At 43.8% G+C, this 19743-nt stretch overlaps 1 protein-coding gene across 1 annotated transcript; it reads right to left on the reverse strand.

Moving 5' to 3' along the window:
• Positions 1-1057: 1057 nt before the first annotated feature.
• slc41a1 (solute carrier family 41 member 1) lies at positions 1058-19456 on the reverse strand. Its single transcript, XM_070902299.1, has 10 exons — positions 18956-19456; positions 13158-13265; positions 8020-8091; positions 6283-6427; positions 5235-5381; positions 3748-3895; positions 3329-3408; positions 2808-2942; positions 2470-2618; positions 1058-1243 (listed from the first exon to the last, which is right to left on the reverse strand). The coding sequence occupies exons 1-10, from the start codon at positions 19439-19441 to the stop codon at positions 1058-1060; spliced, it is 1656 nt and encodes a 551-aa protein (XP_070758400.1). The 5' UTR covers positions 19442-19456.
• Positions 19457-19743: the final 287 nt, after the last annotated feature.

Genomic DNA, 19743 nt, shown 5'->3' on the forward strand with positions numbered 1-19743 from the left:
GCCATTTACCACTTACTATTTCCCACCGGATCGATGTGTTTGCGCAATAAAATAATCTTACTCAGGACAAAACCGGACTCTCTAACAAAATCGGAGGAAAATCTGTTCTCGTAGTAGCTGACAGAAGCGTTTGAGTGTAGTGTGATCTGACCTCAGATCTGATATACCTTATTCTCGAGCCCAGAATTGAGGGGAAGTACATGCCGGAATTACAATCCTGTTCCTGTTCCTGACTCAAATCAAGCCCCCCGCTGATGGGAAGCGACGCCAAAAGGAACTTGTTACCTTTGTGGACCAGTCCTGTGGTAAAACTCTCCAATTCTAACCCTAACCCCCCTGCCGTACTGTCGCAAGGCCAAAGTGAAACAGAGAGAACAGCTAGCCCTATGCACTCTACTAAATCAGAAAGGAGACACATTAGATTTGCATTTCATGTGATATTCATTCTAGCACTTGGTGATTAAGCATTCTCGGCTTGTTTGGATATATTTTTTTGCTGTCTTTTGTCATTTCAAGTGTCAAAACTTGATCTTTAAAAACGGGGAAGGCTAACGTCCCCATTGAAAATAATGAGGACTGGCCCTGCACATAGAATAGATACCGTTTCATATCAAATGCATTATTTACCAACAATAATACTCATTGTCAATAGTATAACAACAGCAAAAGTAGTAGGACTCAGTTATTAAGTAAAATAAAGGAGGAGTAGTGTAGTCTGTGGGGCTGGATCCATCAGGTGGACTTTTGTTCAGTGGATGAGGTGGAGATATGTGTGTTTCCATTGTTTCTAAGGTGAAACACAGATACTGTCTGGATTCTGGTCTGCTGCTGTGGCGCATCAGTGCCCTGATATCCTGAAGATGAAACACTACTGCCCTACAAGTGCTCTATACCATCGATCCGAGCCCTACAGGAGATTAGCCCTTTTATTGTAGACAAAGTCCAGTTTCAGATAATGTTCAGACAAACGGGTGATGTTCGTCACTGTCCGCGTGTGCAAGCGTACAGTATGTGGAGTTTCTTTTTTGTTTCGTTTTTTTTTAATGCATGCGTGCATTCAGTTGCCCACGTTAGAGTCTCTGTCCCCGATGAACCAGCGCATGTGGAAGCAGAGGGCGAGGAAGCCGGTCCCCAGCAGGTCGCCCAGAGCAGTCAAGTAGGGGATGGAGAAGTTATCGGGGTCCATGCCTCGGCCCCACATCCAGTGGACCATCCAGTCTGCTAGGTAGAGAAGGATTATCACCTGGAGAAAGACGAAGCAGAACCAAACTGTTTATAACAGGAACCACTGAGGCTTTGCTCTTCTCAAAAAGAAAAAAAAGGAAGGGTGTATTTGATTGACTATGTCAACATTGGGATGACCTGGATAACCTAATTAAAACTTTTTGGTTGATGGAGTCGCTGGCAGTCCCACATGGCATTGCATTTTATATGCAATTCAGGGAAAAGAATCTACTAGTGACAGAAATGGCCACCAACAGAGCACTCTGGTCTGAGATAGGTGAGGTAGGTGAAATAAAGAAGAAGCATCTTGCACGTCGTTGTTGGCATGTTTATGTATCAGACAGGAAGAGTGAATACAAGATAAGCAGAACAATTATAATGTCAACATCTAAAAGTCGTTGGGATTGTTCGGGCAGAAATAATCGAATCAGGTGAAGGAATCTGATGGGTCACAGAATATAATAATAATGTAGATGTCATTTTACGTTGTCATTATGTTGTGTAATTATGTTAGATAGTAAGTCATTATTATGAGATAAGGTGCGTAAAAAATGGCGCAATCGCAAATTTTACCTTAATATTTTGGAGAACCCAGAAAAGCGAAACAAAAAAAGATCCAGGAGAGAATGATTTCTTATTTTCGCTCAACTAGGCTGGATGTTTGTGATAGCGCGTGCGGCAGCAGCTCTACACTTAAATTCTCCTGCGGTTAGCTGATTTGGCTAAACTACCTGCTGGAACTGACTACATACATATATATATATATATATATATGTAGCTAATATCACAAAATCTGTTTCATTGCGTACGTGTGCATACAACCAATGCATGTATTTTTATGTTAATTAAAGAGAATTCCACCATTATTTGCTGCTTGAGGATCACTTGTGGCAGTACTATGCAGACATGTACACCCAAACTCTGAAAGAAAAAATAGAGGAAAGTTCCTGACAGGAAGTTGGACGAACCAATTAGCTTGCTTGACGGGCAGGTCTGCACTACACGATGCTGAGACTGGAGGTGTGACCTAGGGTTACCCATAACCCCCTGCTCTGTGTAGGTTCACTAAGATGTTTTAGGTGTATATCTGCACAAGCATAAGTCCAGTTAAGCTCTACTGCTATCTGCTACTGCTGCTCTAATAATAATAAACGATTACGTTTTCTGTTTAATAAAGGGTGTGCTTTGTATGTGTGTGTGTATGTGTGTGTGTGTGTGTGTGTGTGTGTGTGTGTGTGTGTGTACCTGTAGTAGGGCAGCAGCCAGGTAGAAGGTAACGAAGATGGTTGTCAGGGTGGTGTGTCCCCCCCTCAGAGAGTTGATGGTGTAGAGGAAGACGAGGTGACCCGGAGCGACCAGGAGGAAGAGCACACGGGCCGAACGAGAGTTCACAGCTGGGAGAGAAAGAGGACCAACTTTTAATATCTACTTCAATAAAGAACATGATGAGGTGGAACTTATTTTAAGGCTGAGCTCTTTTAGGACAGATGCTGTTGGACGGGGGGAGATCATGGAAAGATCTGTTTCCATGATGATCCAAAGACAGGAACAGCGAAACATTCCACAGCCGCCAGTCAACTTACAGGAGCCGAAGAAGGAGGTGCAGGGTGTGGGGCACTTCCTGGGGTTGGGGTTGGGATCCCCCATGGGTAGACCGTTCATGTGCAGATATGTGGAGATTCGACTGGCCTGAACCGCGACCAGGTTACCTCCCACACCTGATACACACACACACACACACACACACACAGGGTGACAACATGGAAAGAGTACAAAACAAGCTCAACATTAAAGGGATGAGGCAGAGATTAAAACAGGCGTTGATATACAAAAATGGGAGTGACGCCAAAACGATATATATGTTTTTTTTAAATATGAAAAAGAAGATTTCATTCACTTCCCATTTCTCATGTCTAAAGCCTGGCATTGTGGAGATAGAAGAGCAAATACGCCCCCTTTATCTGTCAGTTTTAAAAGATGCTTACTTCTCTGTGGCACACATTTGACACACAGATGGAGGCGGTGACACGAATGGCAGATTTGTCAATATTTTGCTCTCCATCCATGTCAACCTCCATCTTTCACGAAACTTTAAAACCCTCACCGTTGATGACCGGGGTGAAGACCGCCATGCCAGCGAAATTTGGGTTGGTGACGGTCTTGTCAAGGATCAAACCACCAACACTAGAAGACAGACGAGAGGATTATCTGGAATCATGTCATTATTACATCATTACACAATGAAACAATGCCGAAATAGCTCAGTTGGGAGAGTGTTAGACTGAAGATCTAAAGGTCCCGGGTTTCGGCAGCAAATGGGGCTTCTTCAATATATACAAATTGTACTTTACTTGAGTATTTCTGTCTTATGCAACTTCATACTTCTACTCCACTACTGATACATAGATTTTGTTTACTTATAGTATGTGATTTCAAAGTAGATTTGTTTTTACATAAATGCAAAAGTAAACAACTTGTGAAAATGTCTATACAGAAGATCAAAATACAGCCTGACGTGGATACCTGCTGATGGCCATGGCGATGATGACTGGCTCCCAGCCGGAGTACAGCAGTTCTCTGGTGGATGGGATCTTCCTGGCTATCAGCACCCATAGGGGGCACAGCGCCACAAACACCGCACACACAAGCGGGTTGGCATATTCATTGTACTCTGTGTGGGGAAATAGAGACCGTGGATTCACATACCAAGCGCTTGTTGATGGGCAATGCTTTGGTTATGCAGATGCAGATTCTTATGAAGAAACCTGTGGATCGTTTCCTTAGGCAAGATCGTATGTGTATGTGTTGATGGGTCTTTGCAGTGTGACATGTTTAAGCGTGTAATATATTAAACACCAACTACGTCATTACCTCAAACATGTGTTTGCTAAGAATAATCACCAGCACTAAGTGAAAACACGGTGACACCCGTTGCGGTATGAAGTGTGGAATGGGACAAAGTAAGGATTAGCAGAATAAGAATTCATACATGAGCTGTGGTGCCACTTCCCATTATTCCTGCTGCTACAGCAGCTGTTGATTTCCTGCCAAATCCAATAAGGTTTAGGCTAAGCGCAGTAGTCTCATTTGTGTAAAATTGCTTCATAATAATTGTTGTTAGGATTGTTATTGAAAGCCCTTTAGACTTCATGAAAACGTGATTTAGTCATACGGATGGCATAGATTATATTACATTTTGAAGTCAAATATTAAAGCACCAGGGGAAACTTATTTAATCTTGGAGTATAACAAAAACAAAAACTTTGACATTTAACCACTAAATTAACTGTAGTGAGCTTGTGAGGACTGAGCAGGACTACATTTGGACGGACAGTAAGTCCCCGGTGTCTTCTCTAGGAGGCAGTGTTGCTACTAAATTGACACGAACAGGAGACCGCACCACAAACACAACATTTAAGTAGACAGACCATTTACGTACACAGGACCCAGACGACGGCTGTGTTTTTTGCGAGTCAAAATAAATATAGACTGTGGTATTTAAAGTGAGGAAGACTCTCAGGCGGGATTACTCCACACCGTCAGGGCGGTTCCATTGCCCTCGTGTGTGTTTGTCCGTCTGTCTGTCTGTCTGTCTGTCTGTCTGTCTGCAGTGTGGAAACGATGGAGCAGAGGGGAGTTAAGTGAAGCTGGGTTTGTCAGAGGTGAAGACACTCACAGAGCTCACAATAGAGCCAAATAGCTGCTGAGTATCTCGCCCTAAAACATAGCGAGGTGAGGTGTGGGCGGCTTCCAGACGCAGAGTCACATTTCACACATTTCTATACATGCTGCTCCCTCTTACAATAACATCTTCAAAGGTAATAGAGGCAAAACAATAAAACTGCCCTCCCTTCACTGTAACACAGCTGAATGATCCGTGAAGGCCAGAGACAACAAATAAGTTGGGACGCCTGACGCTTGTGTGAGCACTAACAAGCACCATTAACTGAGCATTACATTAGATACTAAGTGTGTTTATTCTGTGACGTGTGCGAGTGCGTGTTTAGTACCTAGTTCCTTGTACAGTCCTGTTGAGACGCCTGCCAGCAGGGACAGGGTGATCAGGTCTCCCAGGCTAGCAGCGATGGGCGTGGCCACGTTGTCGGGGTTGATGCCGACCTTCCTGGACGCAATGATCACGCCGATCATGATGAGCCCTGTGGGATTTCAGATCAGAGCATGTCACAACACGGAAGACCCCTGAGGCCATCGTCGCACACAGCTGGCACATGTTAATATGTGATGTCCAGCGTAACCGTCCGTCATCACTGTCTGTTCACGGTCGGCAGAAACGCAACATGTTGTCTTTAAGGGTGTAGCCAGAGTTCAGGAGAACTGATGGGGGTTCTTTTGTTTTCCATCAGTACAGATGAAGCTGGCAAAAACAAAACCCGAAGGGGGGAGGGGGTTAAAAACATAAAGAGCTGCTGGCCAGAGAGGCTGAAGGCTTTAAGATATTTTAATAGACCAGTGTAAAGTGATTTTATGTTCCCACACAACGTTGAAAAAGTTCTGTTTCCTACAACAACAGGAGTACTGTTCACTGCGGTTTACAGTTAAACGGGGTCGTCCCTATGGCAAGGACAGTTAGGAATAAGCCCTCACAGAAAAGGGAACTGCAGCAGAAGAGCTGTTAATAAATGAGTGTAATTTAAGCCATTATGTTTTTGGTGATCCCGCTGACTTTTCCTCTACCCACCATGGCGTTTACATTTGTGGTTTTGAGTGAAACAACTATTGGATGGATTTCCATGAAATTTGGTTCAAACATTTATATGCCCCCCAGGATCAACTGTAATAGCTTTGTCCCTTAACTTTTTAACTAGCGCCGTCATCAGGTCAACATTGTAATTTACCCAGTACTTTGGTTTATGACCAAATACTGTGTATTTTGTACTAATTAGCAAATGTTAGCATGCTAACATGCGAAACTATGATGGTGGATATGGTAAACATACTTGCTGAACATCAGCATTTTAGCATTGTCATTGGGAGCGTGTTAGCGTGTTGACGTGAGCATTAAGCTCAAAGCACCACACAGGGTACAGCTGGCCACACCTAGCAGCAGAGAGGCGATGAAGGCAGTAGCCACACTGGAGGCACACAGCAGCACTGCGTGGCCCAGCCTGAAGTGTCCCTCAGGGATCCAGCCGAAGATCACGGCAGCTATGGAGGCCAGGAACCCCACCACTGTGGCCTGGACCTGAAAACACACACACACACACACACACACACACACACACACACACACACACACACACACACACACATTAAAATGGTTCATGTAGCTATCGATTACAGTTAACATGTAAACTCCAGCTTTCAGAATCTACACACTGTCGGAGCTTCTATGGCAGTCATACATATAGTTTTATTTACAGTAACCTATTTAACATCACAGACACCCCCCCCCCTGACTTTCCAATTTAACTCTTTTAATGGAGCATCAGTGTGACTCAGTGTGAGTGCACACTGACCCTGAATAGGGGGTTGTGTCAGCATCCGACCAGCACTGGCTTACAGTGTTCCAGGAACTGTGGATTCACTAAATATTACATAACCACAAGACCACTTCAAATGGTAAACCCTCAGGAGAGGTGAATGTCTCACTTAAACAACTGAAGGATCTATATATATATATATATATATATATATATATACACATATATAAATATATATATATATACACATATATAGTATATGCAATGACAGACCAATATGTCATTACGTCATTATATGTCATATAATAATATATGACCAACATATGTTTGACAGAGGGGGTGGGACTGACCTCTCATTGTGGAAACACTGTTTGTTTATATCTTCATGTACAGTAACTGTACAGAGAACTAATACAAGCAGCAGAAAAGGAGAGGCTGCAGTGAGAGCAAGGACATTGACAGAGGGCTGCTAGTCATGCTAGCTCCTGCAGTTTCCTGCCCATACTATTTTAAACAAGTTATTTTCAGACTGTGCTTCACTTACATCTCCATGACTCTCCCGACACTGTTGTTGCACCTGTTGGGGCGGGACAACTTACACCTTTATCACTCTGAAGGTGCGGATCAGATCAGACAATACGTGAACACGCACAATAGTGCTTAGGGGATTTAACTGGGCTTTCATTCAAACTGTGTGTGTCCCGTGATTTCTGATCGGAGCTTGTGTTCAGAAACTGTCACACAGTAACAAGTGTTACTGGTGTGCCCAGTAATAATCAGTCGCTGTGCTTACTGTACACACAGTGCACTTATGAAACCACACTGTTGACAGGTTTGGCAGTAATTTGATTCCTGAAATGTCATGTAGATGAGGAACTGGGTTTCCTTTATCAGGTTATGGGATCACGAGAAAACTGGGTAAGTCTCTGTTGACGCAACCTGATTATTTGGCCATGTGAAACCAGCATGTGCATGATAAAGATCCTGGACAAGGATCATGTTGCTGTGACAAGCGCGTGTGACCGAATGAAAGGGATTAATTTACAAGTAGCTGTGCATCTTCATATCCAAAATACGACAACGCAAAGTCACACTTGAAACTGAAATTAAAACCAAAAGAAGTCTTCTCAAATTCGGATGAGGGCTCATTCACCCATTCATACACAAATTCACACACAGAGGAACGATCGAGCTGCCATGCAAGGTGCTGGTCTCCACCGGGAGCAAGGTAGGGTTCAGTGTCTTGCTCAAGGACACTTCGACATGATGCCGCTAAGTGGATGTAAGCGTGGTCGGAGATGCTCCATGACACTGTGGTCCACTTCATCGTCTTCTACACACGTGTTTCATTTACCTGGATGAGGGCCAAGTTCCCCATGACCATCTTCCACATGTCCTTGGCTGTGTCCATCTGACCAATATTGGCCTGAAAGAGAGACAAGAGCACACAAGGTCAACACATTATAATGTGTGTGTGTGTGTGTGTGTGTGTGTACAGTGTGTGCACATGCTGTTGCCTCTTGGTTCCATCAGAACAATCAGATGTCAGTTCTCTAGACAAAGACACTCTGATCTGATCCCCCATCCTGCGGCCGACTCCACTTATCTCATCTCCCCTCTTCCACACACACACACACACACACACACGGTCTCAAGTGTCAAGTGGCTGTGGCGACAGTGGGCTACTGTGTGTCCAGAGCAATGATCCTAATGTTCATCCACAGTGAGAGGACACAAACAGAGCATCCCCTCTTCCTTTCTCTCCTCGAACGTTTACATATGCAGAGGGAAGGGAAACATCTGGACACATCAAAACACATGCAAGTCAGCGCGTAAGAACATCCGCTTCATGCTTGGGCTGAATAAAGGTGTGTAAGAAGAAGAGGTGAGGTGTGTATACATTTAGACAAATAAATACGTATGGATATGTATAAGGTTCAAATGTTTAATAATCAATAATTGCAGTTTATTAAAAATTGTTTTAATAGAAGCAGTTTCAGCCGTCATACAATTTCAGATATGGGAACATTGCAACAACAAAGACAGGACACAAAAAACACAAGGGGTCAGAGAGGTCACACATGCGGTTTAGCCAAATTATAGGTCAAAGTTCTGTCAACTGTGACGATCATTTAAGTTTCCAGTTCACCGCCGTTTCTCTTCAAAATATTCGGCTGACCTGTTTAAAATCTAAGTGTCTGACCGCTTGTGTTTCTCCTCTTTAGCACAATCATATTATTGTTGATAGGAATATCCGCTGACACGGCAACAGAAAAAAAAAAAAATAACACCCAAGTTATAATAAACTAGAATGATCCTTTCAGTCTGTATGCTAACAGCTATTCCAAAAGCTTCTCGAGATTCAATTTATTCTGGTATTAAGTCATTAAATACTATTTCAGAAAAAAGTAACATGTTAAAATCTGCGTTAATCAATATTGTTGACGTTAACATGAAATAAAATGGCTCTGCTCAACGTATCGCATATGGTGCCAACTCATCAGCTCTACAGAGATTTTTAGCCTCTTTTACGTTGTTGTTTTGATTTTACCGTTTGATTGAGTCTCACTGCTCTCGCTGTGGGCAGCCATTTTGCCACAAAAAAAAATAGCTCAAATAAACCCATTGCACACTGCACAGCAACAGAAAAACAAAGTTAGCAAATAGCAGGTGAAGAACATCAAACGTCCAACAGCTACAGACATTTATTTTTTCTCAGGAGATGACCAAAAGAGAGTGAATATTTGACTTACACTGGTCAGGCAGCTAGAAACAAGTCTCCAAAGAAATGCTTATGTTGCTGACCAATACGGGCTGCGTATGTGCTTGTTCATGATAAATGAAGCTTCAATGAATCTTGCCTAAAATGTTGGCTTTTATACGCAGCAACTTTACACTAAATCCTTTTACCACTAAGGTAGGGCAAAACATAAAAGGTAAGCCATGCTCTTATGATAAGTGATTGAGGCTGGAACTACTATACATAAAGGTAAACCAATGTATAATGTAAGTATATATAAAATATAAATCTATATCTATATAAAATATAGAGAGATGGTTTCGATGACTGGGTGTTAATATTAGCTTTTTCTGTGTGGCTTTTCTCTCCCTCTCAAATCTCTCACCATCTAGCATCATCCCCACTTGACGAATATATCTGGCAGCGTGACAGGGGAAAAACTCACAAGCCTGGCGGACATGACGATCATGTGTGTAGCAATGCGCGTCATTATAACTTATGTATCTGCTAGACACACCGCATTAGACTCACACAAATATACCCCTCGCCCACCAGTGCAACGTAAACGTGTGCATGGACACGATGAGGGAAGGGCAGACCGCCACAAACACTGATAAGAAGGTTTAAGGCGGAGAGATAGGAGAGAGCCAAACATCTGTGCAGAGCACTGGGGGCATCAAAGACTCACAATGAGCTCCACATGCAAAGAGATGCGGGTAGGTCCTTTCAGAGGGAACTTTTATTGGCAAAACCCTTCAGGAGTTTAGATAAGGAGCCTTAGTTTTATACAACACAAGCTGAACAGCTCTTGCTACTCATAGCCAAATTTCAATATTCAATATGCAAACCAATTCAGGACACAGATGAAGCTCAGACATTCACAGAAGCATCGTCTGGTGTTATGTGATGATGTGTGATGATGATGCCAAGTCCTCAGCTTTCGGAGTGTGTGTGTGTGTGTGTGTGTGTGTGTGTGGGCGGCTGGATTAGTGGTGTTGGGATCATCACAGAGGTGGAGCACAGTGAATGTCATGGATGACATAAGATGCATGAGAGGCTGAAACACCCTGTGATTCACATACATTACTATATTTTTCAGTTCATAGTACCATAACATTTTCAACTCGTTGCCTACGGAGCAGATCTGTTGTTCACAAGGTCAGAAGCCAAACATACGTGAATGGAGTGTATGCTGAAACATCTAATACACATTGAGTGAGGATAAAGTAGGCTTTGGTCGTGGTTGTAATCTCCGATTATAGTGTTTTTTGAAACTCGGAAACAGTTCGAGTGCCAGTAATCCAAAAAATATCATTATCCAAATACGTGCAATCCATTAGGCTCAATAACATGAGAAGGGGTTTGACAGAACCGAGGAAACAAATGCTTATTTCCTTTAGTCGGATAAAAAAATGACGAGGAATGAGAAAGACAAGCCTCGTTTCAGTGAAATATCCAAAGACAAAGAGGTTAAAAAGACCAAAGAAAGAAAAAATCAAAAAGGAAACACGGTCATGTGAATTGAAAACCCCTACAGTCAGCCAGTACTAGGGATTACATTATTTTTTTCAGTAATAAGCGCATTAGGAAACTTACAGTGGTCTTAATCTGCTCATAATTAGCGGCGGCGAGGAAAGAAACGTGGTCCTGCTGGGGCCAGCCAACAGAGAGCTAACAGTAAAATCTCAGGACAAGCACCACACTCTGGCCTACTTTGTGATGATGGATGTGAGAATCCTTCTATGCTGAACTGAAAACAATGCAGACTGACAAATGGGACCAATTCAAGAAAAACATCAATATCAAAACGTCATTATATCTGCTAATAAGTCTCAAAATCTCACTTCCCTCAAACACAGGCTGTGTCACATAGCGCCATGTGAAATGAAGTCATAATCATAATTAGCACGTTGTATGTTACAGTGATTTCTTTCAAGATATTTCCCTTACTTTGAAAAAAGCCACATGTTTAACGATTGGCTCTTCGATAGATTTAATATTGTAGCCGGAAACCAACAACCATTGACAACTTGTTAAATCAGTGCTGACGCATCAGTGAAACATTGTCAAATCAATTCATTGACTCACATCTGCACAAAATGGAAACCACACAGAAAGTTAAACAAAACACTAACCAAAAAGTCAACAGCGGTGTCTCATCAAATGTTTAACAAAAAAAAAAAAAATACTGTCACTATCAGTTCAGCTTTATCTGCAGCCGTCATTTGGCTTTTATTGTGAAAAGCAAGGTGAAATTGACATATTTGAGATATAAAACATGTGTCTATTAAGTGCAGCTGTAACTGGAAAACACTTTAACATTAAATTGTTTGAGTTTTGCTGTAGCTACTGCTGACATATAATGTTGGTCATAATTACTCTAGTACTACTCAATGTAGTTGATACTACAAGGATTTGGACATTTGGTAGGTAAATGGAATAGAACATTAACGCACAGTATGTGATATTCAGTATGTGATATTCACTTGTTTCAAAAGTCAAAAAGTCTAAATGTCTTGTTAGGATAGATTCTTTTTGTATGTGCTGGGCGGGCCGCTGATAGCTATGCTAACCAGCTTCGTCACCTGTTTCCCACAGGCCAGTGGAAAGAATGTGAGGATTGGTGTGCTTAAGAGCAATACTGGGCTAATTCTCTACTGACGGCAGAACTGTAGGGTGTGCTGCTAACCTCTGGTTAGCAATGCTGCTAGGTGATTGACCCCCTCAGACTATACAATGGACAATGTTAGCTCAGAGAGCAGCATTATAGCCAAGAGCTCAGTGGTGCCACAGACAATACTACTTGTGGGAACCCTGCCGCCAGACCAAAGCAGCACTTAACTGTCTAAAATGTCAATGTGGATAGCCAGCAGGATAGCTAGCTATAATTACCCAAAAACACCACCATAATACAGATTCAAGAGATATTTTTTTATTTCAAAAAGCCAATTAAAGACCTGAAGCCTGCTTGTCTTGCTAACAGAAGCTTACAGGCCTACTAAGACCTTCAATATCTGGTTAAATCAAACACAGGAAGCTTCTAACATGAACATATACTGTAACATCAATGGCCAAAACAACAGCAGCCTAGTCAACATAATGTTATGTTATTCTCTTATAGTCTTATACTGACTGTAAAACGCCAAGGCCTTTGGTTTGACTAAACCAGCATAGGAAACGACCAGCTAACTATTTTCTCAGTGGATGTCTGAAATGAACAACATATTCAGACAAAAGAGATGAAAGACTTTAGACATATATATTTCAGAGTTCAGCTATAAACAGCAAACCAACCTGTGTGCTCAGGGAGCAGGCTGGGCAGGGTCAGTGAAAATGTTAAAAAAAAACAAAGAATGGGACAGGAATGCTGCTATCAGCTTGTCTGAAACCCAGGTCACGTTTGGCAATATGACCTCTGACTCTAAGAACAATCAGCTGTAATGGGTCTGCCAGGGGTTGCCAGGCAATGAGATGGATTGGGTAACTTTTGAGGGGGAAACACTTTACACAACCACCAACAACTGAAACAATTCTCCATGCTAAAATTACACAATTTTGCAGCGTAATACACGGACAATTCATCCAAAAGATCATGGCAAATGTTTTTATATAGAATAATGCAATAGAAAACACCTCTGGAAGGGCATACTGTCAATATGGCAGTTCAGGGTGACTAGAAAGTATCTGTGATGAAGGTAAGACCTCACCAACACGCAGACTCACACTCTCACACAAACGCACACATTTCTTACCGCTGTGGAAAGTCGAGAGGCCAGCGTCATCTCCAGGTTGCCTTTGAGCCCCAGCAGTGCTGGAACCAGGATGAACACCTCAGACACCTCCGTAAACACCGTCCAGTGCTGCAACGACCACCATAATATCAGTGACACATCAACAAAATAAAAAACACAGCCATATTGAAACGGTACATGTCAGATTGACAAGAGGCGTGGTACACATAGTTTGGAGGATGTCTCCATGACCTTGTTAATATTGATTCAGTGGTGGTGACCAGATATGTATGATGGACCAGATTGTCTGTCTCTACAGACCTTTTACACCCTGCATCATGTCAGTACTCTGCTCTCCTTTAACAAGAACAAGGTCACTGAGACTTCATGCTGAAATGATTTATCATCCTGCTCTTTTAGCTTCCATTCTCCCCTTTCCCTCGTGATCCCCCCCCTTTCACCTTTACCCACTACACAGTCTTCATCTACTGCAGCTTTAGCACAAAGGGGCTGGGCTGCCTCACATCTCACTACCATCAAAACGGTATATTACAAATGACCAATTATGATAATAATGTTCTTGAGCAAACACAAATATTTCTGCGCTGTTCACACTAATGCAAAACTACCACGAGTATGACCGAAATTTATACAGCATGGCCTTCCAAAATCAATCAGATGGTCTTCTCTGTAGGAGGAAGTATAAAATCCATGTACTGTTTTAGACTTGTGTAAAGTTTCTCGCCTGGTTCCAGACCTCTGAATTGCTGCCCAAACATTTGATTTGTTCAGTGATTCAAAGGTCTGATGGCTGTTTCCCTGATTGGGGACACTGGCTACCTTGCTACACCAAACAGCAAAAATCATGCATGAGATGGATGTGTACAATTTGTTGTAAGTCAATTTCAGGAAAGAACAACTCATAATTTGGCATATTTCTTTTCGCGATGAAAAACTTTAAATCAACTGCTCCTAGCAACTGCTACCACAGCTCCTGTATCGACTGAAGATGATATCGACTGGACACGCCCTCTCCAAAACAGAAATTGGAGTATGACATATTTTATTGTCATTCAAAGCCGCTATACCTCAGAGTTCTTTTTTAGGACAGTCATCATCCTGCGTGGCCTTGCTGCTCAGCCACTACCTCAGCAAAAAAAGCTAAATTTTGCTGTGTGCATTACCGCCAGAACCAAAGGCATAGTGTGAAACAAAGTCAGCCAGGAGCTAGGCCAGCAAGACCTAAAGGACAACTTGGACAGGTGGAGGGCTTGCTTGAGAGAATCACAAATCATGTTTAGCACATGCAAGAGAACGTGTCTGCTCAGCTATGCATCCAGATCCTAGTAGATGGCCTGTCATGAAATTTATAGTTGGTGTTATTAGACCCTGGATAACGTCCTCCCTGGCTGCTGGCCAGTCCTTGAGAGGTGGGTTCCCCGTGAGTCTCTGGCCCTGTCACTGTGGTGAAGTGCCTCTCTCTCTGCTGTGCCTCCATTAGAGTTCATGCAGTGATAGCAGGTTTGTGGTCTACTGTGGCCAGAAACAAAGCTATTGCTGAGGCTGAGGCCATCGATCTATCTCCAGTAAAAGTGCTTATCTTTGGAGCCAGTCCCAAAGGCCCCCAGCACTTACAGTCCAGTGTGCCCAGAGCTGAATCAATATTCACCGAGGCTGACACAGAAAAGAAAAGGGAAGGAGAGGAGAAAATAGGCGGGGGGAGGAAAACAGAGGAGTAGCTGATGTCGAAGCTACGTACTAAACACTGTTGGCCCACATTTGTCACACTAGCAAACTTGTATTTCTGTTTCACTGTGTTGCTCCCACTGTGCATCCAGATGTACAGGGATGACAAGGGGTGATGTCTACAGATCAGTTTGTGTTGTATCAGTAGGTGTGGCACCAAAACTCCAGCGTGGGTTAAACTCCTTCTGTCTATCCCCTTCCTGTCATCAGGCCAAGCAGAGCTCCTTTCCAACAGCCAGCCCCTCAGCTTGGCTCACTGCCTTCTGCCAACCCAGCAGCCTTGTGAGCACCTCTGTGAGCACTCCTCTCTTCTTTCACAGCCGCATGTTTTCAAGCTTTCTCCCTCTCTCTACTTCTGTCTCACTCCCCTATCTCCCTCTTTGCCTCCCCTGTGGTGATATATGTTGTTGTCTCCATGGAACACTGGCTCTGAGCCAAACAAGCCCTCCCTCCTCATGGCCACCTCCTCGGTTCTAGGAACTCTACTGGACAACCCCAGTACCTCTGTGTACAGACCTATAGGAGCTCTGGTATGCAAGCCCCACATGGGTCGGGTTGCCCAGTTGAGTAACATGGCCCCAATTTATTTGTGATCACTGTACTTGCTGTACTGAGTGGGAAGCTGAACCTAATGGCATGCAATGTCAATGCAACTCAGGCAGCGTCACAGAAACTACATCAGGTGGTGTCTGATTCACATTCCTCATGCTGCAGCATGGATGGTACAGTTTGGGTCCAGCCTCAAGTGCAAACACATGCCATGGAGGGTCATATTAACATAGCTGTGGCCAAAACCATTAGCCATGCTGGAGTTGAACCTGAAAGATGAATATCAGCAATGCAACAAGACCTTATTAGCATTAAATGGATGAACAAAGAGGGACCAGATTCAAAGAACTTCAGTTATTCGGTTATTTTTTGTGTCGTGGCTGACATTTCCTAGTGCCACAAATGCTTTATTAATTGTTATATTTACTATTGAATGCGGCCCCGCAGGCCAAATAGCCCCCCTGGGACATTAAAGCTTTACTCTGCTCTACTCTAAAGTTATCAGGCACAAAGTTGTCATAAGAAGCAATGTTCAAGCTTTAAGCAAAGTTCTAGAGAAGCCTGAGATGTGGACCGTTGGTGTCCAAGGACCAGAGTAAGATAGACACAAGATAGAACTATCTGACCAGAGGGAGTGCAAATAAGCAACCTGGGCCCCTCCAATGATTCCTGAGGACAGAGTGAAAGATTAGCCAGGGTTTGGGGAAAAACAAAGGCATTCTAACCTACTAATCCTTTCAATCTCTATCACTCAGATCCTAGCCAAGTAGCTGTCTGGGATATTATCAGGTGTTAATAGCTGTGAGCTGATATGTTGTTAATGATTGTCAGGACATTACATCTTTGGCAGATGGAAATAACTGACCAATATGAATAGAGGGTCAATCAGTGCAATAGGAAGTGCAAATGGTCGAACACCATTGAAAGTTTAGAAAAACGCACTTGGTTTGAACACTTCGATCAAATAGTTTATATTTTGGTGGCATAATTCAGGCAAATCCTGGAAAGAACTAAATACCAATGATGGTAGTCAGGGTTGGAAGCCAAAAGTTGGAATGATGATTCAGTTTGAAAGAATAAGCCCATGCCCTCCTTTCACACTCTCCTATCCTGTGTGAATACCAGTGGATGTGGTTGGACCAAAATGGCGTCTGGTGGGCAGCGAGGGCTTGGCTGGTGTTAAACCCTTGTGTTGACAATATTTCCTGTTTACTGGTGCCTGTATTTTTAGACTGTTTGTTTTTGAGGCTGAAGCTGGATCCCACTTCTTGGCTTTATTTTGGTGTTTACGTCTACGGACACCACATTGTAGGACAGATGGCTAGACACTGAGACAAACATACGCACATAGATGATAAGATGATTAACTGCAATATGTTTTTTTGCATTTTTGATTTGTAATTTGTAGTTTGACTGGGCGGAGGAAGGTAATGTAGGTTTTAGAAATGGAAACTATGACAGTGACATTCCCGGGAAAACTAGCACTACATGACCTTTACAAACCATGCGTGACCTTTTGTCAAAGTGAGACGGTCACCCTCAGAGCCCTAAGTTCCTGGCCGTGGCTCTGAGAGACAGTTTTAGGTTATTCTGCTGCCAAGTCACTTAGCAGAACTATGCAGAAGTCTCACTCCTCTATACCAGCCTGTACAGTCCTTTCTGGGCCAACCTCGAGTGGGAATGCTGCCAGAAGCTGTTTGTGTGTGTGTGTGTGCTGTAGATAGTCATAGTGACCAATGTCAAAGAGGTCACATTTCAAAGACGCAACACCAAGTCATGCACCGTTCCAAGCCGCAACTTCTAAACTCAGGCCAGGCAGGCACATCAACTGAAGGAACTGAGCTCTAGCACGATACAGCTTTCAAGCTTACTTTTAGCAGAGAACTGGTGCAGTCTGACCAAAGCAGAGAGAGAGAGAGAGAGACTGAGAGAGTTAGACAATTACCTTCGTGCAAGGACAGGAGGGATTAGCTGAGTTAGCGTTTCACGGTGTCATGGAGGGGGAATTAGGCAGTGAGACAACCTGCTAGGTGCTCAGCCGAACTCACCGGAACACTGACCGTCAAGCCTCACCTTGGATCTCACCACAAGCATGTCTTCAAGATTTGCCTGCAGGCACAAGCATGGCTGACAGGGAAAGATAAGGCCCCGTACCTTCTGTGTCTCCTCTTTCTCAGCCTCACCTCTAAAGGAATGGTGCGCTGAGTGTTTTGGAAACTGGAGAAACCGCAGCAGCATGGTGCCTAAGTTGAGGCAGCATGAAAACTTTTTGACCTCAAACCTCTGCATTCCGGGTTTAGTGAGGATACCTAACCACACGGTAATAGAGGCTTTGACACCACATTGTATTTTGTTTTCACTCTGACTCTAGCTCGACTGAAGTCTGCTGCCATTTCAGGTGCTCAAAGAAAGTACACTTATTTCCTCCTCCCCTCCTGTCTGGGCCGAGTTCCAGGGGTCTGCCATGTCGGCATCAGTATGCGTGTACACAATGTGCCCGGACTGGTCTCCCGGCAGCCTGACACCTCCAGCTTTATCTGGATCACAAGCTGACTTTAAAGAAATATATGACCTGTCAGCATGACTTTGGCCTGCATTTCTACACTGCACATGCACACCAATAGATATGCACAGAGTGAGACAGCATCTACAGTGAGTCAACAGGAAAGGAAGGAAGGAGAGTAATAAATTGAGTTATATCTTTTCTTGGAGGCAGAGTTGATCCTGCAGCTCTCTGGCAATACGCTGCACTACAATGAACACCTTCTATTCTTATATACTCTCTATTGTATCAAAGTATGACAGACATCAAATTGAAGGATGGGTGACAGGTCATTAGAAGACTGAGGGTGCAGCACTATGTGCCAACCCTGGGGACAGGTAGGCAGGCCTTACAGGAGAAGGTTAAGTCAATGGTGTGCCACAAATGCCTCGTCCACCCATCCTCAAAGGTATGCAGTCAGGTAGGCCAGCAGCACAATGACAGACACGTGCCGAGGCAAACAGGGCTCGCTAAACCAGTTCATTTAAATGCTTCAGGGGACAAGCCCATCCTACAGTATGACACATGGTCTACCTGTAGCACTGGCTCAAAAACATGATGTGACAGATGAACGCCCTTTACTAGGGGTTTAAATAAGACGGAGCTCCTATTGTTTCTCACAGGTATCTGGATTGTAAGAAAAGGGAATAGAGTGGAGTTCAGCTAACTAGATTGATTTCTGAATTTGAATCCAGGCAGTCCTGTGATACTGTTCTCCAAATAAAGATGAAAGTATATTGGCCCAGAAATGTTTTCTTTCCCACCATCTTCCAAAGTACCCAAAATATTTAACTGTCCATACAGTGTTTCCATATATGTTCATTAGGCTTGTATAAGAGCTGAACCCCATTTGATGCAATGAAGAACTTTTTCAAAAGTGCATAACAAAGAATTAACCACAGAAACAAGCACATTTTTCATAAAATAATGTATATGGTGTGTGCAACCTATGTACAGTATACAATGTGTTGGTATCACTCACCTGGACAATGTCTAGCACCATTCCAGCTGCCACTGTCCCAAACCCGGCCAGCAGGAAGGGGAAGACCACCTGCAGGCCAATGGAGAAGGAGGTCTCCTTGAGGGGCGGCGGTGGTTCTGGGCTCTGGTCAGTGCTGGTGTCATCACTCTCGTTGCTCTGGCTTGCGTTCTCCAGGAGAGCGTCCTCTTCCCGCTGACCTTTGGCATTGGCCCGGCAGTCCATCGCCACCACAATCTCTGACCTCTCCTCATCCTCCCCGGTCTCACTGGCCCTCTCTGTGAAAGATGTGACCTCTGTGAGCTCGAACTCGCCCCCGGGCCCTGGGCTCACCTCCTCAGGGCCCTTGGTGAGGATCACCGGGTGGACGGAGCAGTTGGAGTTGAGGAAGGCCGGGGTCAGGGGGCCTCCCTCCTTCTTCACCTCAATGGCCCCGGAGGACATGTCGATGTCGGGGAGTTTGTCTTGTTCTTTCGACCAAAGTACCATGCGGAAGCCTTTGGAAGACTGTGGGCTTGACAAGAAAAGGTCAGGTTTCCTTCAGTTTTGGGGAAGTCAGAATGGAATTGGCCACCTGATCTGGTTTTGAACCTGATCAGTGCAATTGATTTATCCCATTAAAGAGGCTTACAGGGAGTGTGGGTCGCTATTAAAGACCTGGAGAAAACTGCTCTGTAGGAAAAAACCTGCAGTGAGGCACGTGCAGCCGTGCGTCTGCAGAGCCCGTGTTCCTGTCGGTGCTTCGGGAGCAGAACCAGTATGTTCTCCATTCAATGCAAGGTGCTCAGGGT

Source organism: Enoplosus armatus, chromosome 3, assembly GCF_043641665.1.
Source record: "Enoplosus armatus isolate fEnoArm2 chromosome 3, fEnoArm2.hap1, whole genome shotgun sequence".
Classification (NCBI taxonomy): Eukaryota; Metazoa; Chordata; class Actinopteri; order Centrarchiformes; family Enoplosidae; genus Enoplosus; species Enoplosus armatus.